General features: G+C 43.9%; 1 protein-coding gene across 2 annotated transcripts; it reads left to right on the top strand.

Annotated features, from left to right (window-relative positions):
* Positions 1 to 1511: 1511 nt before the first annotated feature.
* TRMT61A (tRNA methyltransferase 61A) lies at positions 1512 to 26174 on the top strand. 2 transcript variants are annotated; one of them, XM_005030274.6, is made up of 4 exons: positions 1512 to 1667; positions 4003 to 4367; positions 13755 to 14021; positions 23180 to 26174. In XM_005030274.6, the coding sequence occupies exons 2-4, from the start codon at positions 4037 to 4039 to the stop codon at positions 23506 to 23508; spliced, it is 927 nt and encodes a 308-aa protein (XP_005030331.3). In that variant the 5' UTR covers positions 1512 to 1667; positions 4003 to 4036; the 3' UTR covers positions 23509 to 26174. The 2 variants fall into 2 exon arrangements, with proteins under 2 accessions (XP_005030331.3, XP_027313696.1); XM_027457895.3 differs by having other exon boundaries at positions 1556 to 1707; positions 23180 to 24639.
* The last annotated feature ends 181 nt before the right edge of the window (positions 26175 to 26355 follow it).

Genomic DNA, 26355 nt, shown 5'->3' with positions numbered 1-26355 from the left:
TCCAATGCCTAACACAGTTAAATAGCAGGAACTGGCTGGAGCTGCATCTGCTTAACTTCACAAGTGAAAATTTTCTTCCCATTTTAATTTATCATTCAATATGTATCTGCCTAGTAATTATCCACGGTGCATTTTTTTCACACTGGTTGGGCAGCCTGTTGAAAATTACTGATCATTTGCAGTAAACTGAGTGCCTGTGAGAACCATGTGTTGTTGAGTGTCCTAATCTTGCATACAGTCAGGCCCACAGTGATCTGAACAGATCATGGGAAAGAAAGGCCACAACTATATAAACTATGACAAATGCAACCAACGACACAAAAAAAAAAAATGACACGAAAAACAAGGTAGGTGCAAATATAAAGGCGCAGTAGAGCCGTGATTGCCAGTCAGGAAAACAGCTGAGTAGGAGTCTGCAGTTTAAGAAACCTCTGAAACTGCATACATTATATTTAGATTAGATGAAGGAGAGTTTCATAACTAAGTAACAAAGAGTACTGCAATTATGATATGGGCAGGTCAATAGCATAACAGAAAACATGTTCCCACTGAAGATGGTGTGCAACATTTCCCTTATCCCGAACAAAATCACACCCATTAAAAAACTCACAGGCGGTCATCCAAACGGCTCCCAGGTCAGCAGCGTACATCGGTGGTGTCATTGATTGTGGATGTGTGACTTCTTCTCCACTGTTGTGCGTTACCACTTATTGGTGAACGCTCCAGAGTTATCAGATAGAGACGGGAACGTTACCTGCATGTCCGAGGTGACTCACATGCCCTGTGCTGTGCCCGCACCCCTCCCAAACCTGGTGGCCTGGGCTTGTTGGGAGCAGCAGCTGGGGCGATGCTGTCCTGCAGCGCCTCTCCTTGCCTCCCGGCTCCATCCCCACGCCGCCGGGGCACCTACGGCTCTCCACATCACTGCAATCCTAAACACAAGACACGAGTAGGAGTTAGTACAGCGCTATTTGGGGTTTCGGTAATGATTCGGCTTCTCACGAGCCCACATTCAGTTGTGGGTTTCGCCGGCAGCCTTCAGAAACCCGCGCTGGGCGCTCAGTTGGTCTTCAACCGCCTGTCCCTGCACCGGCTGCTCCTCGGGGAGCGCATGGAACGTTCTGGAAGCCGCTTTGCCTGGAAGACCTGTGTGTGTCGATGGCAAAGGGGGTGACATTCCCTGTGGAAGGGGCTTCACCCCACAAGCTGTAGCCCTGACACTTTGACAGATAATAAAGACGAGCTCCCGCTGGGCTCACAGCAAACCACTAGGGTACAAGCCCCATGGAGGCAATCGGTGTGGGGGGAAAGAAGCCAAAATTGGGCAGAACCACCCAAACGCCCACCCACAGGGACCCCTCGAGTCACTTTATGGCCAGGTGTAGGGCAGCCCCACAGCGGGCAGGGACCGGCTGGGCGTCCCCAGCCCAGCCCTCGGGGGCTCCCCTCCATGGCGGGGGGCGCAGCGCTGAGGGGAACCGGGGGGCCGGGGGAGCCAGGCAGGGCTGCAGGCAGGGCTGGCGGGGGCGGAGGCGGCGGGGAGCGTCAGCAGCCTGCGACCGGGCTGGGAGGAGGCGCTGGGCGGCCACAGCGTGTGAGGAGAGCCGAGCCGAGCCGGGCCGGGCCGGGCTGGGCGTGCTGGCGGGGCTGAGCCCCGGGAGGTAACGGTAAGGACACGGTGGCCCCGGGGGGACGCCCAGGCAGGAGGTGAGGGCGCTCCCCGGTGCCCCTTTCGCTGCTGCGTTTGTGATTTTAACCCCTCACAAGTCCGGAACTGAGGCGCTGCACGCCCGAGCTGCCTCCGCCGCGTGTGGCTTGGGTTTGGGGTGTTATCTGTGTGTGTGGCAGCGCCTGCCTTCCTCATCCTCCTCATCCTCCTCATCCTTCTCAGCAGGGGCATCTCCACTCCCATGTCAGGACTTAGCGCAGCCCTGTCCGGCAGCCGCAACCCTGAGGGGGATGATGGAGCCGCCAGCCCTGTGGCCACAGGGGTCAGGGAGCACAGAGACAGAGCTGGCGTTTGGTCTGACCCAGCACAAATCGTTGTAGGGATTCCCTCTGTGGGATCGCCCGGGTCACCCAGTGCAGGTCGTAGCAGTCGCAGGTGATGTAAAGTTAAGGCGAACCCAGAGGAAAATGCCAACCCCATGCCACAAGCCACAGGTCCACCTTCACTCTCACTCCCCAGCAGCCCGTGGCAGAAATCCACACAGGCGCACCGTGACACCTGGAAGAGAAAAGGAGGGAGTGTAGCAACAGGGCATTAGGCCCTGCACTCATAACGGAACGGAAAATGACTGAAAATGCATGAAAATAACTGATGTTTGTCAACTGATGTGCTCCATTTTATAAGGGGAGGCAGTGAAGCTACCAGAGCTCCTCACAGATCCCCAGCTTACCCCAAAAATAACCTGCCAGGTGCTGAGAACTGTCACCAGGGATGTCAGCATCCATTGTTCTGATGAGCTGTGATAAATGTAGTGCTCAAAGGGAGGCAGAGAAATTAGAAGCCAAAAGGAGAATAACTCCTTATTCCTGCAGAAGTGCTGCAGGAATGATGCTATGCTGTAAAAGAAATGGATTGCACTCACACTCTTTCCCAATGGCATTATTCTAAACAAGAGCTGAAAACTACATTTCATAAATAGTATCCAGACTGAGAACTACAGATGTAATTCATGAAAGATTAAGAACGTCAATATAATCAGATGGTGCAAGCTATAAAACCTGGTTAAGCATCACTGTACTATCTCACAAAGTCCAGTATGTGTACATTTCTGCATTTATGGGATGTTCTGGCTTGTTCACCATATGTCCAGACAAGCCTGTTCTGCTTTGGTATATGAATACGTGTATTACATGTCATAAGCTTTGGAAGTTTGGGCCACAATCATTTCTGTTTCTCAGTCTCAATGACTCCAGCAGGCGATTTATAAACCCAGCTGCTTAGCAGGAAATTGAACTAAAACAAACATTGGTCAACAAAAACAGACTAGAAAAAAGTTTTTTAGTGAAAACAGTGAAGTAGGTCTTACATACTCAATACAAAAGCACCCAAACTAAGTAATTATTCCAAAACTAAAGTTAGTGCTGGCCTTCATTTCTAACTTCGGGATCACCATTGCCTCATTAGTCAATTCCTTCCACAAATTGATCAACCTGCAGCTTAGGTTGTTAGCTACCTTATCTGAAAAGCGGTGCCAGGTTTTATTGTAAACTGCCTTCCAAGATCGATGTTTTCTTCTCAAAGAAAACAAAATTTAATTGTAATTCTCTAAACAGCTCTGAGAACACGGGACTAAAATGATGCAACTGTGTTTGCATTGGCTTGCAAATGGCTGTTTACGTTCAGTTACAGCACAGATCACTTCCCAGACAATTACTTTGCTCCCCCAATGGCAAATTAAAGGCTGTAATATTGCTTTTTCTTTGTACTTAAGTCAAATTCATACCTAAATTAACGTGGATACTACCTTTATCTTATCTCTAAAGTTTCATTTGGAAAACTTTCAAGCAAACTTTTGCTAAGTGGTCCTAATAACTAGTGACTGATATCCAGGCAAGTAACGATTGTCTTATGTTGCAAATAACCAAGGGGTGAGTCAACAGAAGGAAATAAAAGTCACCACTTAACAACATACTCTGAGAGCTTGTGAACTGGAAGTGAACAGACTGCTGAAATTGATACTACCTTGCAAGTTTCCCAGTAGCATTGTGGAGCAGGCTGAGTAAATTATAATGTATTTGGTAAATTTTCTTTTAAATGTATCATATAATGCTACAAATACTGGTTATATGCAAATCAGTGGGATCTTTCCATTGATTTTAATTGAATAAACAGTGTGGCAGAGGGAGGTCCCTCAGTTTCATGGAGTTCTCTTGCTAACATCTCATTTGCACAGTGTATACTTTTTTATATATTGGGGAAAATAAAATAACTTATCTGTAGTTACAGCCCTATCATGATACCATAAAACTGTCCTGATGTTTATTCCCATTTAGGTGACAGCCACCAGCCCACTACAAGACTGTCACAATGAGTTTTATCGAATATGGAGATACGATAAAGGATGGTGACACAGCTATTGTGTTCTTGGGCCACGAATCCATGTTCCCTGTGAAAGTCCAACATGGGACCGTAACTCAGACTAAGTACGGGGTCATCCGGCATTCCATGGATCTCATAGGCAAGAAGTATGGTTCCAAAGTGACCTGCAGTAAAGGAGGATGGGTTTTTATTCTTCATCCAACTCCAGAACTGTGGACTATGAATCTTCCGCACAGGACACAGATTCTGTATTCCACTGACATCTCTATAATCACCATGATGTTAGAACTGAAGCCGGGCTCCATAGTCTGTGAATCAGGTAATAATTAATATGTTGAAATCCTTTATTAAGGGCTAACACCAACACTTTTCATGAAAAACAGGCTTAACTTTACATTTTGCAAAAAGTCTTTTTTTTTTTTTTCCATTGTGGTGTAATTTTCCCAGCCTACACATTGAGTAATTCTATTTAATTTGCACGTGGTATCAGCTGCTGTTTCTTCAACAAGCGATACTACTTCAGTGTGTTGGCCTTATGTACGTGTATACCTTTGAGTATGCGATTAATTCATCTTCTTAAAATAAATACATAAACATTTTTCTTTCCGTTCTCTGAAACTGTTAAGCACTTCAAAAACATTTTCAAAATATATTATTTGAATCGAAATCCAGACCTTGAATTATAAGTTAGAGATAAAACAGTTGAGGTGAAGTAGTAAAAGGCTCTGAAGACGAGAGGTTGAACTCTAGTAATAAGGGAAATAAAATGTCAATACATTCACCATGTGATAACCACGTAAGTACATACATTTCATCGTTCTCTTCCCAAGTGTGATCCACTTGTAGCACTTCAACTGCATGCAAAGCGCACTGGAGTTCTGTGATATAATGGATGATGCATTCATTAAAGTCCTGTGTTGTGTTTCTAAACTTGGTTTAGTGTATTGCCCCTTCCATGATTTTGCGTAATTCGCAAGTAAGGAGGAGTTAAATTTCATTTAGATGGATATTTTCCTAGTTAATACAGTTTAAAATAATGCCTTCATGGTTTTATTGCTGCAGGCAGTATGAGGCTTGCTTGATTTGATCATGTTTCTCTAGTCTGGGAAAAAATATGAACTGTAGAGTTCGTCCTCATTTTTTTCTGGCTGTTTACTTGGACTCTTTTTAGGAAGCAGTCCTACACGCTTCCCTCTGTAGCAAGGGATCCGCATGATGGGGTTGTACTGCACTGCATTTACTTGCATTTAACATTTCCTGTTCCCACCCATGCATCATTTTGGGCAGCTTTGGGTCCAGAATGGCTGCTTTCCAGCACAACCGAAATACCATTTATCTCTGCGTCCAGTTACACCCTCTAATAAACAGGGGGCACATGGAGCTGGCTGCTGTGTGCTGGCACTTGAAAGAGGCAAAGCGATGGAGAGAAACCTCTGGTAAAGTGGCCAAGCCCTTATGTGTTCATAATTCAGTTTGTAGGGCAATTAGGTGGTTCTGGGGCTGTCATGGAAGTAGCAGTGTTGTTCGTTGTGCAGGTCTTTACCTCTTCCCCTCCTTGCTTTGTGGGAAGAATAAATACAGAACATTGGGCTGGGGAGATGTGAGTTGCTGCACGTCCTGCCTCACTTGGGACAGGTGAATGTTAAAGTACAGAGCTGCACATAAAATGTTTCCAGTAATGTCAAAGGTACCTCGATGAAAATCTTTAAAAGCTCATTTATCTAAACAGCTAAGAAATGGAAACACTTGGTGAGGTAACCAGTCCAGATTGCCAGAAATGTTATGAGTCAAAAGTTGTAGCTGCAAACAATCCTTTTGCTAATGGGAAACTGTCCCCAGGTTTATTTTAATGTCTGTACTGTTCTAATGAAAGTATTTTAACTTCAGCTTTCTAGGACAAGTGGACAGTTTTACTACTGCAGTTGAGCTTGTTGTGTTTGTATTGCCTGAAACATTCACTGTATGTGAAGAAAAAAGGAGCATTGTGTCAAATTCATCTGGTTAATCTTGAAGCAAGAGCTTTACTGCGAATTTGCACACAACTGACCAGAAGTGGTGTTTTGAATGAAAAAATTGTACATGTATTGACGACAGGAGCCTCCTGTGTGATGATGTAACCTACTTTGGTGGCATCCAAAATTAGACTGTGTTCAGTGATCCAAAATCATTAGTTCTAGATTAACCTCGCGTGACCTAGAAGGAGTTAGCCAATGATGTTTAATAGGAACAAGACAGGAAATCTGGCCTAATAATGACATTTGAGTCTGCTTCCTCCCATTGCTGCTGGCTTTAGATGTATCTTGAGCATTAATTAGCATGGAGGTCTGTCTTTTTTGTTATCTGAACACGTAACTGCTGTAGGGATGGGCAAAGCAGGCACAATAAACAGGCCAGGCTTCCCTGTGTCTTAGAACTGTAACAGGAATGTAGCCAGGGCAAGCAAGCAGAATTGGGGAGTAATCTGCACACCTGTGTTAAGAACGGGTGGATAAAGTAAGGTGAAATGTCCTCTGTGTCGTGTTAGCATGCTGGGAATTCCAGTATATGTGAGCTTTTGTGTGTGCTTAGAAGAAATCAGGAAAACAACCAGAAGGCTCAATTTGGTGTTGCTTCAGTTGTGCAGTTTAAATTGATTAATAATGATTTGTTACAAGTGATATAAACATATTAATACATTTTTTACTATTTTAATTATCTCTAATAAATACATAAAGAGTAAGCTTGTCAGCGGCACATGCATAATTAAAGTGATCCAAGCATACTCTATTGAGGCTATAAGGAAACTCAGCATCTGCCCGATGTTCCATGATGGAGGCACAGGAATATGATCTGCTAATTGCTAATTTATGACAGTATGCTGAGATTTTAAAACCATTATCGCTGTTGTTGGAGCTAAAATCTCTTGAAAGTATTGGTCCCTGATATTTGGAATTGACCTCCTGAAGGAGTCTTTAGCAGCCCGATCTTTCCAGAATTAAAGGGTACTTGAGATAGCTGCTAAAATACCTGCTGCGGGTGGCCTGGTAGTATGAAACTTTAATTCTCATCAGATAACTCTGGTCTTACTTGTGTCCCTTGCATGCACAAGTCCCTGTTTAAATAAAGGAATAAACAGAGTCTTTATTTCGTGCCACCACACTCTCTAAAACTAAACTTGATGTCAACTTCCAAGGCAAGGCTATTCTCAGCCCAGTGATTACAGCCACCTATAGGATAATAACCCCATTTAACAAAAGAATTTGAGGTTTTGAAATTTATTTTTATACTGCATTGGTACAAATATGAAACCTTTCAGATGCTTTGGCCAAACCAAAGTATGTAAAAACTTCTTTTTTTTTTTCCTTTTTCCTTTTTTCCCAGTGACCACTTACATAGGCTTTTTTGCTGTCCTCTCTCCCTGGTTAGACCTAAACAATTATCTGTCCTAACCCTCTGAATTACCCTGGAAATGCAGTACAGCACTGTGTAACCTTGTTTAATCTGATAAATCTAAGAATTATTTTGGCTTCGACAGAGCGTTGTATTCAGACAAAATGTAATTTAGTCAAAAGTATTCAAACCACCATCCCACTGATCCGTTAGCATTCAACAAAATCAGACTCACATGAGCAAAAATGTTAATTGGATTTTTTGCTTCCCTCCAGCTAAATCCCAAATTAAAAATTGCTAAACCCTGGTCACTGCCACAGAGCAATGGATTTCTGAAGCCACAGACAGGATTTCTGAAGGCTGAGGGCAGTACCCTGGGTCCTCATGGCTTCTTTGTGGAGGAATAACAAGAGCCCCTGGCTAGTCTTACACTAGAGCTTCTCCAATACAGTTATGAAATTTTCAACCTCATGGTCTGAGCATAGATTTTGTTAAGAGTACGCTCATAAAAAAATAATGAGGACTTAATGATTAATGGGTACTTAATAAATGATTAATAGTGTATTGTGGAGTCCCAGCAAGTCAGCTGTAATGCCCTGACTCCTCTGACTTTTTGACAAACACTGCTCATGTCTGCACCATCTCTGTGGCAGAAGTGCAAGTAAACTGTTTGCAGCTGTATCTTGTGTGTAAAGTGCAGACCAAAGCTTTGTAACTATTAATTTGATTTTGGAACATACGCTAATTAACTTTATGTCTCCCACATCTACCTCTTAGCAGCTGTTCACGTTAGAGTGAGAGAAGAAGTCAAAAACCCGATCCTGGTGTGACACCTTTTGAAGCAGAAGAAGGGCCTCATCAGGACACGTCAGAGAACATTGTATTCTCTCGGCATACCAAAGACCTAAACCAAAACTGGGGCCACTTGAGGCATCACTCTGATGCATGCAGCCTTGCAGCAGGGCTGCAGCTGATGAGAAATGCTGTTCATGCCCCAAAGTGTTTGTTTCCAGACTTCCAGGCTTGCTTTCATCTTACCATTTCGCTTGGCTACCAAGTGCATTTCTCCTGCAGCTCCAAACTGCACGATGCTACGCCCGTTTTGCAGATCTCCCCATAAGGAGCTCCGACTCCTGAATCTCTAAGAGCAAATTCTTTTCAGTCTTTACATTCCCATTCCTTTTGTAGGCAATGCCAGTCTTAAAAACTTGCACATTGTTAGTGCCCCGACTCCTGGATCTGGTCAGTGATCAGTGGCCCTCTCTGGCCTCCTGCTTCCTAAAACGCCTGTTTTGGCAGCATGTCTTCAACAGACAGACAAGGGAAAGGGCTAATCTCCTTCCTTGTCATTCTTTCCCTCCCGCTCCTCTTCCCTCCCTCCATCCCAGCTCTTGCTGCCTCTCATTTCTGCCACCGTTTGTGCCTTTGACTGTCTTCACGGTAAGATCTCCGGGTTGGCTTCCATCAGATGCTTAAGATCTCTTTCTATATTCGCTCAAAGTGATTAATGACTCCCCTGTTACATAAACTTGTCATGTACAGTGAGCAGTCTTCCTCTGCTCTGCCTTTCTTGACAGATCCTAGCTGTGGAGTTGTTAGCTCTGTCTAAAGATTAATTTTCCTCTGGGTTTGAGGCTCCATCCGTTCTCGTGGCTGACTCATGACCTCTCTTACTATTTGCTGGGTTTAAGCGTGGTAGCTAGGAGACTAACACAGCAACACTGCCATTGTTTTGTTGTATTTGCCCATTTTAGAATACCTTGAGTAGCCAAATACTGCACCACATACTTCAGTTCTGTTGAAATATCACTAGGCACTGTATTGATCCAGTATTTAATAGCTCTTCATAGTTATCACTTTTCCTGTTTTCAAGCTATATGAACTTCAGGGTGCACTTACGAGCTTCCCCAGCTTTATTCTGGATTACAAAGCTGCCGTAATAAACTTGGCAAGTATTTTGCAGGTGCACAGCTCTAAACTTTATGGGTTATAAATCACAATGTGTACTTTTTTTTTTTTTAAAGAAAGTAGTATCCATGAAGAGAAATCTGGGGGGAAGGCAAGCCAAGTGATAGCTTGCACTGAGAAAACGTAGTGAACACAACATCAGGTCTCCTGTGTCATAGCATGGCTGGGATCGCAGGAGTGTAGGCAAATATCCTTTGTAATACAAAAAACAGACTGAACAGAAAACAGTGTAAATATGTGCTCTCTTGCTCAGCTCTCGGTCAAGTGCTATGTTTGGTGCTGGGGTAACACTTGTCTGTGTCTTGTCAGTGTCCTGATGTGCATCACTCCAGTACTGAAATAGCAGGTGGTGGTTTTGAAGGGGTCAGATGTTGGCTGCAGCAGCTTTGAAAAGGTGAGAAATGATCTTAACGTGGACATTGCCTCAAGGCTGAGGTGTGTGAAGGCTTCTCTGTGGAAAACCTGTCACTTGAATAAGCAGAGAGTGGGAAGAACAAATCTTTTTGAGGTCAGGGGAATGGTCGAGTTCTTCATCTGATCAATACTTTGCTGTCTCTAATTCAGAAGGACGTATCAATAGGCACTGAGCTGTTGTTTCACCTCGGTGTCCACTTGTTAGGATATAAATCCTTCTAAAACTGCTCTGGTTTCCTTGTCTTGGGAGAGGGGGGAAACATTCCCCGGAGCTCAGATGAGCCTGGGAAGGGAAGAACAGCACGTTGCTGTATCTGCAGGGCCACTAGCCAGCTAACCATGGTTTTAACATGGGATCTTAATTCATGCCTTTGGACTGAGATGGACTGCTTTCCTGGTCCACATCCTGATTCCCCGCATAGTTCTTCTTCCTCAAATTCTGAGCTTTGAGCTTTGAGCATAGCCTACTGTGGACCCTGTGGCGTCTCATTAAATGCCTACAATGCAGATGCCTGCTTTTTGACCGAGATGTTTGAAGTCACAAAAATCAATGTAAAAGTGCATTATACTTTCACAAGTCATAGGTGCAACGGCCAGGGTGAGATTCACAGATTGTGTTTCTTCACCTAAATGAGCTCTAAAACATAGCTGTGCTGGTAAGGATTCCTTTGGTACTGTTTGAGTTATTCCAGTTTTACCTCTCTTGCAGAGCCTTTTCATGATTAATTTGCTCTAGTTAAATGGCTATTGTCCTGTGGTAGAGAGCAAATGGTTTCTCAGGCTATTTATAGTGCAAACTGCCAGAAAGGCAAGTATCCTGCTGTAAAAATTCTTGCCCTACCTTCTGCTTTCAGGGCCAAATCAGGAACAGGCATTTCACTGTGCCCATGAATGAAGAGAAATGAAAATACTGAAGTCCATCCACTTCTTAGCTTGCCTCTTCCCATAGAAATACTCATCTGGGGCATTCAAGCTTTTGTTCTTTTGTATGCAGGTAATTCAGCTACAGTATTTCAGGTTTGGTAGAGTTCTTCCAGTTCATGTTTTCAGCAGTGCTCCTTACATTTTGCTGCTTTCCTGGCGGGTATCATGCTAGGGCTGCCTTTCATTTCCCAAGGAATTCTGAACCTGGCTGGAACTTATTTCAGGCTGGTGCCTAGGTGTCACGTGTTGCTGAACCCTGCTTTTTTCTACAGTGATTTTGAAATGAGGACAGAGAGAAATTGGAAAGGAATTGAGAAGGTGGTGAGAAGATTCGGATGTTGGATATTGCAGATTTGCAAGGGAGGAGGTGAAAATAAACGTTCATTTCCCCATCTATAACAGCAGAGAAACATACCCCTGCCTTCTACAGACAGCACTGGCTGGGTTTTAAGAAACTGGGTCTGGGAACTGCCAGACCGTTGGTGAGGATACTCTTGATGAACCACAGCAAACTATCAGGCACATGAGAGTTGAGGGTCTTCATTATTTCACAGGATTGGGTTCAGAATCCCCGGTCTTTTGAAGAAAAGAAGAAAATTTGCAGTGGTGGGTGATTCATAGCCATCTTGTTCTTTGTTTCCTGCAGTTTTGAGAGTGTTGTCAAGGAGAAGGCAGGCAGCATCTTCAGAAATACTCTCATTAGTGATGTTAGCGTGATAGAATTTGATGGAGTAAAGTGTGATCTGTGTGTATTATTCTCATGTTTGCAGCAGCCCAGTCAACAACAAATAATTCCTGGCAACCTTGTCTAACAAAAGCTCAGTCTGTGAGGCATGCCTGCAAGCAGTGACTTCCAACATCCTGTTTTTGGTTCTGGTTTTGGCTTGGATTGTTTATGGATTAAAAAAAAAAAAGAGTAACAGAGAATAAGCCAAAAAATCTTAATGGGATTTCCTTCCAGTATCTTCTCTGGTGTTTTTAAAAGCTAATTTGAAAGGAAAGTGATTAAAAATGTGAAAGAGTATGAACAAGGAAATTGGATACATGCGCAAGCTGCCTCTCCTTTCTGCTCACATCCCAGCTGTGCTGACAGACCTTCTGCTCGCTCTTGCAGATTAGCTGAGAAGGATGCAGAAAGCGGGCAGCATTACCCATTTGAAAGGTAAAATAATTAAATTCGGTGAGGTTGCAGAAGTTCTCAGCTGTGCAATCCTGCCTGCTGGCCTGAAACGGAAAGGCAGAATTTCAGTCATTTTAGCATCCCATGGGCATCGCTGCTTTTATCGTTAGAAGACAATCAGTGAGATGCTGTTTCTTTGCTATGTAAGTATATCAGAGAGTTTTGGCAACCACGTGGCTGCTGTGATACCATTGCCTGTTGTGAACAGGGAGAATGCCGATGTTTAGAGCTGACAGGTGCCGTGAGCAGTTTTCCACATGTGCACACAGAGCTGCCATTTGCCTTTTGTTTGCTTTAATCCTGGCACGTATGCATGCATTTTCACGTTAAATAAATGTTTGTGCCACAGATTCTCTCTTCCCTTGGACCTCTTTGGGGCCAGTGCTGAAATTGTAGGTCCTTCTCTGCCTAATCTGCCCCATTAGAGCTGGGGGAGTTGCTGGCCTGCCTGCTGGGGTCACAACCCTCGCAGAGGGGAGCCGAGGAGCGGTGCCCATTCTGCAGCTCATTTGGTTGATCCCATGGCAAGCCCGGGCCCTGAGCTCTGTTTACAGTCTGAACGGCTCCCTTTTCAGAGCTGTCAGATTAAATGCAGTGCCACAGCAATATTTCTCCCCTTCTGTGACTAGAGGGAAAGAGCCTTGGATCTGTCAGTAAACTCTGACTTCCTGTATGGTTAGGGGAAGTATTGCTCCAATTAAGCAGCACACCAGCCTCTGTGTCCCCTAATTAACTTCCTCTCCGCAGTCTCTAAGCTTTCTCTGCTACTGCTGTACTTCAGGTTCTGTCTTTAAAAAAAAAGAAAAAAAAACACTTCTAAAATCTATGCTAGTTAAAAGAACTTGCTTCAGGCTGAAATACAGCCTGAACCGTCACTGAAGATAGCTAGAAATAGATTTTCTTTTTACAGGAGAAATGTGCTCCCAGTACAGAATTATAAATCAATAAACACGGATAATTTGGGGTAGCTGTGGGGTTTTGAGTTTGGGGGGTTATTCTGCTAAATGCCATTTCAGTGAGTAATTTGCAAGGCAAATTGGTATATGGGTGTTTTTTTTAGTGAAATGGTTATTAGTCATTCATCTAGTTAATACGCCAATGGATCATTAAAAATAAGTTTCCTAAATTATCAAATTAAAACAAGAAAAAAAGTTTGTCTTCATAGTTAGTCCCTCACTGTACATGGTAATTATGGACAGTTGCAGGTATGTGATGGCTCTCGTTAAACTCCATGAAGGTTGTGCAGGCACGTGGATAGGTAAGTCACTTGAGTAATCAGCTCATTTGGTCAGTGTGGCTACAAGGAGCTGAAGGCCTTAGTTTTGGATAATTGCAGTGTGAGCCAAGGGTGCCCAGTGTTTTAAGAGGCAGTACACGTGTCCATGCAAAAAATTTGGCCTTTAGGACCAGTAGGGTTTTCAAACACAGACCCTTGCCAACATCTCTTCTTTGTTTTAACAAAGTTTGAGGTTTTGAAAATGCTCAACTTTGCCTTCATCTCTTTTTACCCTAGAAGAGTCTGGCACTTTAAGAAAAAAAAATATCTCTGGTTAATTTTCCTGAATGTTTCCTGTTGGGTTTGATCCCTCGTGTCCTGTTGTGGCTCTTGTTAGAGCTATAGTTGGCCCTTGGCATTATTTTAAATAATGCTGTGAGGACCCTGAAGACTGTTTACTAGATCATTCAGTCTCCTTGTTGGGGAAGGACTGCTCTCTTTCGGTAGTTTAACCCACAATTTGTGTTCATTTTGGTTTCGAGTAGTGTTCCAAGCAGCCGGACTGATGGAGAAGACCACCATGCTAACGTGGAGCATTGTCAGAAGGCATTTCACGAGCTCTTTTTCTTTTCCAGGTACAGGCAGCGGATCCCTCTCCCACGCTCTCATCAGGACAGTGGCTCCCACAGGGCACCTGTACACGGTGGAGTTCCACCAACAGCGGGCTGAGAAGGCCAGGGAGGAGTTTCGGGAGCACGGGGTGGAGCATCTGGTGACTGTGACCAACCAGGACGTCTGCAAGAATGGGTTTGGTGTCTCAAACATTGCAGATGCTGTGTTCCTAGATATTCCGTCTCCATGGGAAGCCATAGGACATGCAAAGGCAGCGTTAAAAGCTGAAGGTAACCGCACTGATCTCTTTTTAGGACGTACTGTGCATGCACACATCTCTGCCTCTGAGCTATATGCTAGATCTGCTCCTTTCCATTGTGTGATCACTGTTCTCAAATGTCAGTCTGTAGGCATCTCAAAGGATGAAAAACCTTAAAAGAGGTCTGCGATTTACAGCAAAAGATTTGAAAAGAGAGCAACTTTTTCCTACAAGCCTGTGCTAGCTGCTACAATTAGCAGGGGCAGGTTGCTTAAAAAAAAAAAAAAAAAGGAAAAACTTTTTAAAAAAAACAACACAACACGTTTGAAGCTTTGTCAAGTGCATTTTGCTAGATCTGAGCGTGTGTGGGCAGCAGCAGCAACAATGAATGCTGAAAGCAAATTTCTTTGGCACTTCAGTGGAAAGGTGTTTGTATAGAAGGTGTTCAGAAGCACTTTACATCAATCATTGCAGATTTGGACCTATTTAACAGAGCTCTCCATTGGTAATGTTAAAGAAAATGTGGTTGTACTTAAATATGCTTGCCAATTTCTGCCTTAAATCTCTGCTGTTGGAGGTAATGAGAAGTTTGCCATTGGTAACAGTAGGAACTGAACATAAAGGCTGTTCCAGCTTGTGCCAGCTATTCCTGGACAGTGACAGCAGGTGGGAACTGCTATTGAGCAATTGGATGGCTTTTTTCAGTTTATAATAAATTTTTTCCCTATTGAAAAATAAACTTAAGTGAACAGATCATTCTTTTATCCTGGAACAAGTTTTCCCCTAATTATTGTTCTAACATTGTAGCAGTACTGGTGTGAATCTGAGCTAACGTAGGCCAGGCTGCTCCCAGCTACAAAAGTGGCTTTGCTAGTGAAGGAAGTGTAGGGAGCAGAACCCAGCCCCGTGCTGGGACATGAGTTTAGTAGAACACTGACTTCAGGTAAATTGCTAGGTCTTCCTGAAATCACAGCATTTCAACTTGTCCTTAAAGGTCGCTGAATGTGCACTACCTTGCTGAGTCAGGACCAACCCCAGCGTTAGGCTCCCTCTGGAAAATTTTCAAGAAAGCTTTCCAATACTATCGTAATCCATTCTTTCTTTTAAAAGTAAATGAATAAAGAGAGACTCGTTAGCACTCTACCTGCAAGGGTTACAGCTGAATTTGTAGCTGCCTTCCAGTGTGTCCTGGGAAGAAAATAATTTTCACTGCACTGTACAATGTCCTTCCCATGCTCAAATTATCTAATCTAGTGAGCACAACACTCAGCTGACTTCCCAGCTTAGAAGGCGCTGCATTGCGCAGTCCAATTTGAATTATTTAAGTGGTGCATGTTTAGAATACTAAGCAGAGCTGCTTGAGCAGCTCCAGGATTTGAATCCCTGTCTCACTTCAGCATTTGAAATCCTAGAAAAGGATTTCTGTACATTCTAAATCTGGCCAAACTGGCCATATTCTTTGTCTATATTTGCCTGTGCTACAAGGTTACATCTGCTTAGCCAATATAAAATATATTTTAAAACTCCATATTTTTATGTTTGTCAAGAGGCATCACGTGTGTTAGGTACCAGTCGAGAGGGAAAGCTGCTGATCCTTGCTGCAGTTTTCACTGCAAATAGCCACCAGTGTCTGAGACCTGGTGTAGGTCTGTGGCTCATCTTTTCTGTTTCATAGTACCTGGTTGAGCCGTGGAGCTTTTGTTTTGTTTTGTTTTTACATAAAAACAAAAGCTGTTTTTTGTGTATAGTCAATTGCAATAGCAGTAGATACAAACTTACACATGCCTCTGTTTTATTCCAAATCATGTGGGTAGTTTTTGTTTGTTTGTTTTTGGTTGGTTGGTCTGGTTTTCTGTTTTGTTTTGTTTTGTTTTTTGTTTGTTTTACTGCTGTAAAATCTAAAATATGATAGAAGAATACTGTAAGTGCTTCTCTTTCCCTACTGCCAGCAGATTATTTCATAGTGCTCCTTTGTTTTGTTTTTAAATAGTTAAAGCAGTAAGAACAGTTTGTGCACGTACTGCTGATGTTCACGGCTGTTCCAAGGGTTAGTATAATGATAGGGCATCACTGGAGGAAAGGAGTCGTTCCATTCTTTTCCCTGCATGCCCTCTCACTCACATCTGGACAGGGTCACATTGTGGGTTTTACTGCGATGCACAATGCTAATATTGCAGCTGTGCTGCCAGACAGTGGTCATTCATTCCCCAAAGTCTTAAGGTGCTTAGAATGAAATCAGGGCTGAAGAAATGCAATACGTAGCATCAGCTAGCCTCCTCTTTAAAACCACACTGTTCATTATGGAGTTTTCAGCTGAGACAGTGTGTAAGAGAGAGTTCTTAACCTTAACAAATCCTTATCAAATCAGTATTTTCTCTCCTACTTAGGCTCAAGATCCTGAATCTTGCAGCTCCTAGTAGGCTGAGTGCTAATGATCCTCTTCACAGGGTACACTTATCACTCACGTTATGCCTTACAGTAGGCTGTAAATGTGCTGCTTACAATAGCTTGGCCTCCCATTTAAAGCACTGCCAATTTGTGAAGAGCTAGAAGGATAAAAATGCACAGAGAGCTTGTGACTAGAAGGTTCTTGTTCCCTAGTGATGCGCTCTGCTGATGATGTTCAGGCTTGCATCTCAGCTGCATCCTTCTGTGCTCATTTCACCAGTCACGCTTTCGAGCAGAAATGCTGCTTGTAATACCTCTCAGGCACTGCTGCACTGCAGAACTTGCCTTCATTCCCAGGCTTGCACTGTTTTCCTTTAGGAGCATCAGCTGATGAATGTGTTTCTGTAGTCATGACTGCTCTTCGCGTTATCTGACCTTGGTGGTTTTGCAAAGTTGCTGTTAACCCCTTTGGGCTTATTTAAAAAAAAAAAAAGAAACACAATGGGGAAAAAAAAGTGAGGTAACAAACATATCCTACAGTTCTTAAATACCCTGAAACTTTTGACTCAGTCATCTCACAGCTGAATACTGTAGTGCTTTGATTATAATTCTGCACCCACCTACTCTGCTCTCATAAATATTGCCTATTTCTTCCAAGGCCATGGAAGATGATGCATTTGTGTAATAATTTTCCTACAGGTCTTAAATTTTCAGATAGGGAGATGGAAAAATACAGCCATATATTAGGCTGGATGGGCCTCTTGCATTAATAAATCCGTCCTTGGTGGTGCTTAAATTAGCAGTCTGAGTAACAAACGTATTACAACCCCCCCTCTGTTATTTCCATTCTTTATATTAACAATATTACTCTTACATCCAGACTTTCCACTCCCTTTTAAGTGTCATAAAGCCCATAAATTATGAGCTTGTCAAATTATGATCCATGGTAGATCATGTGAATCAGGTAACGTGGTGCTGTCAGATCTCCCCCAAAACTCTGCGGGGGAAGTCCCCTCTGACCACCTCCCATATGTATTTTCCTGCCATCACAGAAGCCCTTCAGCAATATTCTACTCTTTGCAGTTGCTTTTTATTTCCAAAGTCTTTTGTTTGTTTTGCTTGTTCACAGTGGAGTTAAAACAGGTAGGTCTTGCTTGCAATTTTTGCTCTAGCACAGCCATCGATTGTTGTCCTAACCTGCTGGGTTTGGTTCTTACAGTTGGTGTATAAGCAAATAAATAATATCTCATCTTCCCAGCAGCCTGTGGTGTAGGTAAGGCATTGCTTGGTTTTGCTAGTTTCAATTTTCATTTGGGCTCGCCTCCCTCCTCCCCTGAGCTTTCAGGGAATACCAGTTCCATGTACAAAGCCTCACTGGCTATTTTTCTTGAGGCCCAGAGGTTATTCACGGTCCCGTTTTTCAACCACCCAGGCGTGGCTTGGAGGAGCAGCTGAAATCCCCAGCCACAAGTCTCAGGGTAGGGAGAACCCCAGGCTGAATGACACCGAGAGGGCAGCGACACGAGGCCGGTGCTGGCTGGGCTCAGGCTCCCTCAGGAGCACGCAGGGGATGTGTTAGGGCAGGAAGTGGAGCCTTGCAGTCTGGCATGCCGTCTAGACTGCCTTCCTCCACCCATGCGGGTGGTACTCAAGGCAATATCAATGCTTCTGTCCACAGGAGATTGTTTAGGGATAAATGGATGAAGCCACGAGTGCTTGCAAAGTTTCATCACCAGCCTATACTAGTGTGGCACCTGCTGTGATTTGAAGGAGAATTCACTCAAGGTGAGGTTAAAAATCCACTAACTAAATCGAAACAGCCTCTCAGTGTTGAGGGGCCGTCTGGTCAAGAGCAGAGCTGCCCCACTAGAGTCTGCTATCATCCAGCTCCCAAGCACGGGCTGTTTGCTGGGCCAACCCCAGTTGTTTTGTGTTGTTGGAGGGCATTAACCTAGCTCAGGTCTGTTGGGGATTGTTGGGTCAGGTGCCCACAATGGGTCTGGCCCCATACCCAGAAGCAGAAGTGATTCTCTCACGTGTGAGTCCAGTAGGATTCCTGCATCGTAATCCATGGTGAGGAAGGCTGGCCCAAATCGCTGGCCTTTGCACAGCTTGTAGGAAGTAGCTGGGGATGAAAGGAACCTTAAAGGAAGTGTTAGGTTTTATTCCCCAGTTTGGAGCCAACTGATATTTAGTTTTTGTACATGCTTTTGCCAGCCTGGTCCCAGTGAGCAGGAATGAATTCCTCTGGAAGGATGTACCTACAAACATGGAGGTTAAGGTCACATTTGCAGAAAAACACATCAAGCTCCTATTAATGAGCTGGCAAGTGATTCGGAGAAAATTTTCTTTTCTGAATCAAGAAACATCCTTTAATTTCTTCCGACAGCCAAATCCTCTAATTTCACTTGTCAGGGAAGCTACATCAAATCGCCCACGAGCACACTCACTTAAAGGACGTTCTGTCCCCTTTTTCAGAGGCAATATTTTTAGCGTCCTACTAGCTCAGAGTAAATGCCATGGTGATGCTGCTCGGTGACTCTTCTTGCCTCGCCCCTACATAATGTTAATGCCTGTGTCGTCTTTTTCTTCCATGCGATCTTTGTAACGCAATCTTCCAATTACCACGATGCACTGAGATCCCAAAACCCAGAGCTGTGTTCTTTTACCAGAAATAAAAATGCTGTGCTGTATTCTGTACGTCACGGAATCGTTTCCAAAATTATGGGCTCCAGAGCTTAATGGTGCTGCACTACATATGTTCTTTTCACATCCTCTGAATAATACTGGGATGATGAAAAAACCTAGCAGAGAGCTCGTGACTCATGCTACAACCTGCAGAAGAGAGGGTACGTAACTTGGACGCATGTTTTTGTGTCATGAGTTGGAGTTCTTGTCAGCTGGGCAGCACTTCCAGCTTTTCCATACTGGAAACCTACGGCAGAGTTTAGCTGAGTAGAACTGGTAGAGATGCCAGTCCTTGCTCAGACAAACCAGAAACCAAATTGCTTGTTGGAGTTGCACAGGAACATACCAGGAACTGCTCTTGAAAGAGGAGCAACTTTCAAGGCACTGATCTCTGAGATAGCAGGGTGTGTCCCGTGATTATGAGTTAGATACTGTCTGTGCCATGTTTTAAAAATGTACAGTGCTATGTAGATGCAAATCCTCTGGTATTTCCCCCCCTTCCCTTAAGCTCTCTCCTCTAATTGTTCCAATTGTACTTTAATTTTCATACGCTTTTGACCCTACTGCTGGTTACAATGACTGCCAGGACTGTGTGGGCTCATTTCAGCCTACAGATTCAGGAGGTTTAACCTCTCCATTAAATGTTTCAAACTCACTCCCTGTAAAATTGAAGGTGGAAAAAGAAATTTAAGTCTTTAATACAGACTCATTATTCTCTTCTCCTCAACTGTAGCACTTGTCAGATGCATTATACATGAATAAACACATTTTTAGACAGCTCTTCAGATCAAAAAGCTCACACAGCTTCCCAATGCGAACAGGATTAATCTCAGATAATTACTGTATCAATTTATGATGACACACAGATCTCATTAAACAAATTTGGGAATGGTAGCTCTCCGAAAAGGAGAGCTCTGAGAGAACACGAACCTGGTTTGTACTCAGAAGTCTGAGTTCAGTTGTTTTTCCTGCTCTCTAGTCTAGTCTATCCCTTTGTCATCCGCAGACGGCGCAGCATTCCCCAGCGAGCTGAAAGGGAGGCAGTACATGTCTTTTCTTCCTTCATTAAGGAATCCTTGGCACGGCAAGACAAAGCACTGCATATTCAAGCCCTTTAAGCCCTAAATGCCTCTTGATGTGTAAAGGACAAGAGGGCTCTCAGAGAATCTGAGCATTGTGAGTGCTGAAATCTAGATTTATGTCTGTTTGGTGGTTGTGACAGAAAGGGTGTTGCCTAGCTGGTAATCCTGCAGGGGTGCAGAGGGCAGCCTGCAGAGAATTCAGAAGCATTTGGGCTGCTGAGGACAGCATCGCTGCTCCTGGAGCAGAAGAGCATGTCCTGCTCAGTGCTTCCTCTTGCTCAAAGTCCATCCACCCTTTTGCAACTCATAAAGCATCGTGTCAATTGAAGCTCCCCAAGTCTTTCTATTTTAGGCAGTCTCTGCTAAGTCTGGAGCTGCAATTTCATTTTTGCCTTCCAACCTTCTGCTAATTGCAGCCTTCCAACCTTTTGTTAACACCTGCCTAATCAGACACGTCCAGCCTGCCAGTCAAATCCAGCCTGCGGATGGTGTGGGGAGGAGAAAGCAGAGGACACCCCCTTCCCCCTTTGCTGCCATCCATAAAGACAGATGCTTGGGGGTTCTGCTTCTAAGCTGTTTGTAGGTATATTTGTTCGGGAGGAACGTATAATAATAACCAAAACAATAGGTACTAAGGGGAAAAAATGCAATTGAAAAAGCTAATAAAACCCACTCAGTTATGTGGAATACCAGCTGTGTTACCCTGTTTTATCACTCTTCATACCTGGGAATCTCCCAGCAGTGCAGTAAGTGAAATAACTTTCATTTTGCACCTCCCACCTGGAGCTCAGCTATTACAAGCAAGAACTTTCTTCTTCTCTACGAAGTGGCTTGAAAGCCCATTTTCTGTACCCCTGCTTCCCCCAGGCAGTCTGCCTTGCAGGAGGGCAGCCTGATAAATCAGCACCAAGTTTGGTGCTGATGTGCTGCAGTCAGCTGACGGCTCGGAGGCAAGATGAAGGTTGCTCGGGCTTTAATTGAAGGCTCGACAAGAACCGTAGGCGGGCCTGCAGCTTGTATTGCAGCAGTGCGTGCAGGCTCCTTGCTGCTCAGTAAATCCACAGCATGTGAACTCGAAAGCCGAAGGATGTCTTGAAATCCTTGTGGTTGGAACAAATAAGGAGAGCTGCCGTACTGTAAATGTAAATATATTTCCAGTTTTTGTTTCGGTGCAAAACACCAGAAAAGCAAGGCGTGAATGAAGTAGTAGTAAGTCTCTGATCTCCCCACAAATTCTTTCTCTGCAGACAAAGAGTCGCTGTGAGCTGACATTTAGCTCAGCTAGACGTTTGTTCAGTTCCGTACACAGTAAGAACGCAGCAGCTTTCTAAATAACCTGTGTGCATTATAGTAGCTTTCTAATTATGTAACGGGAATTTCTTCTTGGGCTTTTCTCTTTTGCATCTACAGACGTGGCAGAAATGTGCTCTGCTCTGGCCAGAAGGGACGAGCTGTTGGATTCAAAACCGTTCTGGTAGCCCTGGCCACCTTGCTAAACACAGAAATCTAATTTCACGGGAGCTAGCAGACTGGGCGTGCAATTAAATTGGCATCACCAGAGTTGGTTAATAATGACACATACCAGCATTAATTTTGCAGGTGATTATTAGATTGTTTTTTAATTGTCACTCCGGGGAACTACTTGTCCAGGGTGCTTTGTTCTGAAGATGCGTGATAAGAACCCCTGGCTGCAGAGACTTTATTCCAGGACTAAAATTAAATCCCTGTTAGTGTGTGGTGGATTAATGGTCATGGAAAGTGTTCTTCCCCAATCAGTACCCAGCACATCATTGCTGCACAGTAACTGGAGTGCTGCACTGACGCTTTCAGACCTGATGCTTTCTTTTTTTAGAGATATGACTTTAGAAACGAGAAAGGAAAAAAAAGGGGGGAGTTTGAGATAAAGCAGACTTCGTGTAGTCCCAGCATAGCCTCTATTTTTAGCAGGAGGCTTTGCTCTCACTTGCATGGGTTCTTTAACTGCTTAGGCAACTGGTGTTGGAAGGCTCGACTGGATGAGCCTGGGAGAGGGCTGGGAAGGAATGCAAATCAGGTCAGCAAACATTTTCATCTAATTGTACTAAGTGAAACAATAGCTGAAGCTGCATTGTCCAGCTCTCCTTCCCCCAGCACAAAAGCTTTTCAGGAAGGGCAGTCGCCTTGTGGGACGCTGTGTCCTGGGAGAAAGCACATGCCCTGGCTTTATGGCAGACAGTGTCCTTATAATTCTTTGATCTGATTTGGCTGTGGCTTTTCAGAGTAAATCTGAATCCTCCTATTCTCAGCTGCTAAGGTGACATTGGAGCCAGCAGAAAGTTGTAGGGGGCCTATTAGTTCTCCCTATTTAGAATCAAAAATGAGCCATGGACAGATGAGGAGACGAGTGTTAGTTTATCACTTAAAAGCTTATCCTGGAGTTTTGAAACGTTTGCTGTGAAACTGCCCGATGTGCTATTCAGTAAATTTTAATGCTCGGGAGACGCGCTCGTCATCTCGACTAAAAGGGTAAAGCCTTAGCAGCGCTCCTTCTATGGCCTGGAGAGATTACTTCATTCTGTACACGCATACCATCGTCCTCAAATAAACACAGCCGCTTTTGTCAGGGTGTGTGTGCACGCACACTTATATTCTAATGAAGGCAACTCTGTACAGTGTGTGAAGAATGACTTCTGGCTTTGTGTAGGTGCCAACGGCAGCTCAGTGCCTCGGTCCAGAGTAGTGGGCAGTGGTTCGAAAGGGATCGACGTTAACAGTTTTAGCGTGAACAAATGTGATGGGCAGCACTGCATTTGGAAGATGAATGAATCTGCCACTGCAATTTTTGAAGGGTCTGAAGCATCTTGTAAAGTCATCCGTGTTTGATTTTGACACTTTTAAAACCCGCACAGTTGCCTCACGAAGATTTTTTCGGAATATTCACACTTCTGTGTAACAGTATTTCTGTGTGCAGCTGAGAGGATTCAAAAAAAAAAGAAAAAGTGCTTCGTTTTGTTTTTTACCCTCTTTTTCCACTTCCTGCCTTATTTTGTAGGTGGCCGCATCTGCTCGTTCTCCCCCTGCATTGAACAAGTCCAGAGAACCTGCCTAGCAATGGAGGAATATGGTTTCACAGAGATTAACACCTTGGAAATTCTGCTCCGAGTGTACAACGTAAGGACAATTAGCCTGCAAATCCCTGACCTTGGAAAAGCAGCCGAGGATAATTCTAGCGCTGGCTTTGACAGCAGCAACCCATCAAACCAAGGTAGCCCCTGCACTAATCTGCAGCAAGGAACTGTGCAGTTCAAAAGCGGCGTGCCACAGAAGGAAATGGTCGGTCACACCGGGTACCTGACCTTTGCCACCAAGAGCCTCTTTTAGTCCATGGCGAGTCTGTGCAGTTCGGAGTGCTTTGTGTGTTTGTGTGTGTTTGCTGTTTTCATGGTTCCTTCTTGTAGGGCATCCAAGTTTTTACTTGTCAGGGAATTCCATATATAGTCAGATTTGGATGGAATATGCTTTGTTTAAATAGCACACAAGCATTAAGCAGAGCAGCATTAAGGGAATGCTGGAACTCTGGAACCGTGCTCCACTTGCCATCAGAAAGGAGATAAATTAATAGGGAAGGGCCATTCACTGGAATCTGCAGAATAAAGATCCCTCCTGATAAGAAAGTAAAACAAACAGTGTACCAATCACAAATAAACTGGGATTTTTTTCCTCCTCTTTATTGAATTACTTTCCTCGTTTTATGTTTTTATTTTTTCTGAGCACCACTAGATACTTTTTTAAAAAAAAAAGATCTTCTCTTTAACACACTTTCACTAACTAGTGTGTGCATTTTTCTTAGGAATGTGAAAGTGCCTCCTTGCTTCGTTTTAGATATGAAAGTTGCAAGGTCATGTGTTTGCCAGCATGGCTGATCACAGAATCAGTGTTTCCTTGGAGCAGAGTTCAGCTGCACAGAGGGTTATTGGCAGCGCTCAGGAGCACAGCCTCTTACTCCGTTCTGGCATCTGCAAATCATTTCCGTTACACAGAGGTCAAATAAGCGTGCTAATTGTTGGATTTGGATTAAAATAGTAGATTGTGATCGATTTGTAGTAGAAATTTGGACCTGGATTTGCACTGTAATCTTCTAATAGATCATCAGCTGTCATTGTTGATGAGTCCACTGTGAAAATTCACTGAATGGCTGGTTAATGTTACCCAAACAGCTTTTTGTAAGCAGTGTGGCTGAGGTTCAGTTTGCTTGGTGTTATTTGTGCATTATGGTGTGTTATATTCCTGCGGCTGAATGACAAAAGTGTTGCTTTCGGCAGGATTTCTGTCTCCAAATTGCAACAATAATGCAAACTTAGTAAAATCATCAACCAGCTTTATTTAGTAAGGTTTTAGACTTTTACTCTTCCATTTACTCTTCAGTCTTCCATATAAGGCTGGTGGGTGTGATGAACTTTTTGAATGCTGGATTACATTTTATATTCATGGAGTAAAATAATTATGCAAATATATGAAGTTCCTTGTTTCTTTCTTTTTAATGAATTCACAAATATTTTTGTTCCAGCCTCTATTTGGCTGTGCTTTGCATTTGGTACCTGAATTTGGTGTAGGAAAAGTAACTGTTCACAAACTGCTGCCTGAACATTTGAACCTGATATCCCTCCCCCATTCCCGACAAAAATAAACAAAGCTAAGCTTTTAACGTGTTATAGCAGAATGCTAATCCATAACGGTTTAAAGAAAGCTCAACCGATCACGACAGCAAAGATAAACTGCTGAGCAGATTAAAGGCAGAAAGCAATTCTGTTGGAGTAAATCAGTTATGTAAGCAGGCCTGCTATTGTCGCTTTTCTCCAGAAATAATGTGCAAGTTCTGCTTCTACTGCTGTGGAGGTCCTCCAGGAAGGCATGCAGTGAACTGCTAACACGGAGCTGTTTGGGAGCTGTGTTATGTGTACACGTGTGCACCTTTGGGTGTGCTTAAACTGCAACCACTGAAGTAATACTAAAGTACTCAGGTAAGCCAGAAGAAAGCATGAGGAAATGCAAAGTTGGTGCTACCAGAGCATTCTTAACTCACCTGAAGGTCATCCTCACTTTCTAACAAGTGCGGTCCCCAAGCTTCACTAGGGATAATTCCAGCCTTAGGCTTGATTCCTTTTTCCGACAGACTTTATTTTAAAATAGTGTAACATTAAGGACTAAAGAGGAACAAAGTCACGTTTCTGTCTTACAAATAGACATGGAATGGAAACACTGATGCATCTTCATGGAGCTTGAAACAAGGCTGGTGCTTCTTTGCTACAAAGCCCAATTCAAAACCCCTTGAAATAAACCATTGACTTTGCACGGTCCCATATTGATTTGATCCCTGCTGAGGAAGGGCAAGCATTGCGTAAGAGGAGGATTTAATTTCTGTCTTTGCAATATTAAAAAGGCTTCTGTGTTTTTGTTGCCAATCAGGGCCACGGCCAGCACCACACCGCTTCCTGCTGTTGCTTTGTTGTAGGGTCGCAGGGAGGACCCCACGCTGGCCAGCATGGGCGGCACTGTGCTGCCAGCACCCCGCTGTCTAATTCTGCTTAGGATCACCCGTGTTTTACATTCTGCCTCTAATTGCTGCCAAAAGTGGTAAATCAGAAGTTTTTCAGTGGGTTTTTCCTGCCACACTGGGGGAATCTGCCTGGGCCACGCTTTCAAAGACTCATTTCTCCTTTTAATGCATTTTAGTCCAGTCTAGAAGGAAACATCTCTTCTTCCTGACCTGACACAGTTCACTCACACGTCGTCAGGCCTCACATTTTCACTGCTGGCTCTGCGCCTGGATCCCTCAGCTGTTGTGGACAAGCACCAATACACGTCTCTGCTTGACAGCCAGGTTCGACTTGTCCCGTTGTGCTCCGTGCCCTACAAGCCAGCAGTCTCAGGCACCTTGCAACCTACAAGGCAAACAGTCATGACTAAGACGAGGCTTGTGAAACACTGAGAGGCCTGCTGTTGTTCGCTGTTTAGCTGTGCTTTAATTAAAGTATTGCAGATCTCTATCTCGTTGTGGTTGTTTCCTGCTTACCTGTTAGCACACAACCTTTCCTCTGCTCAGAAATCCTGCTGGAGAACCTTAAAGGGATAAAGTAGCAAAAATGCTCTGAACTTCCTCTTTTCTCAGTGTCCTGCTCTGAGCTCTCTGTAGGTGCTGTGGGATACGTGATGGTGAGGAGATGGCTC

Source organism: Anas platyrhynchos, chromosome 5, assembly GCF_047663525.1.
Source record: "Anas platyrhynchos isolate ZD024472 breed Pekin duck chromosome 5, IASCAAS_PekinDuck_T2T, whole genome shotgun sequence".
Classification (NCBI taxonomy): domain Eukaryota; kingdom Metazoa; phylum Chordata; class Aves; order Anseriformes; family Anatidae; genus Anas; species Anas platyrhynchos.
Note: the sequence above shows the minus strand (reverse complement) of the source record. Positions and strands in the feature narration are given on the sequence as shown.

Excerpts from the sequence above, each read along its gene's own strand:
- TRMT61A (XM_005030274.6), top strand. The coding sequence starts at position 4,037 with ATGAGTTTTATCGAATATGGAGATACGATAAAGGATGGTGACACAGCT. Across the intron at positions 4,368-13,754 it reads CTCCATAGTCTGTGAATCAG|GTACAGGCAGCGGATCCCTC; the intron begins GTAATAATTAAT and ends TTTCTTTTCCAG. Across the intron at positions 14,022-23,179 it reads GGCAGCGTTAAAAGCTGAAG|GTGGCCGCATCTGCTCGTTC; the intron begins GTAACCGCACTG and ends CTTATTTTGTAG.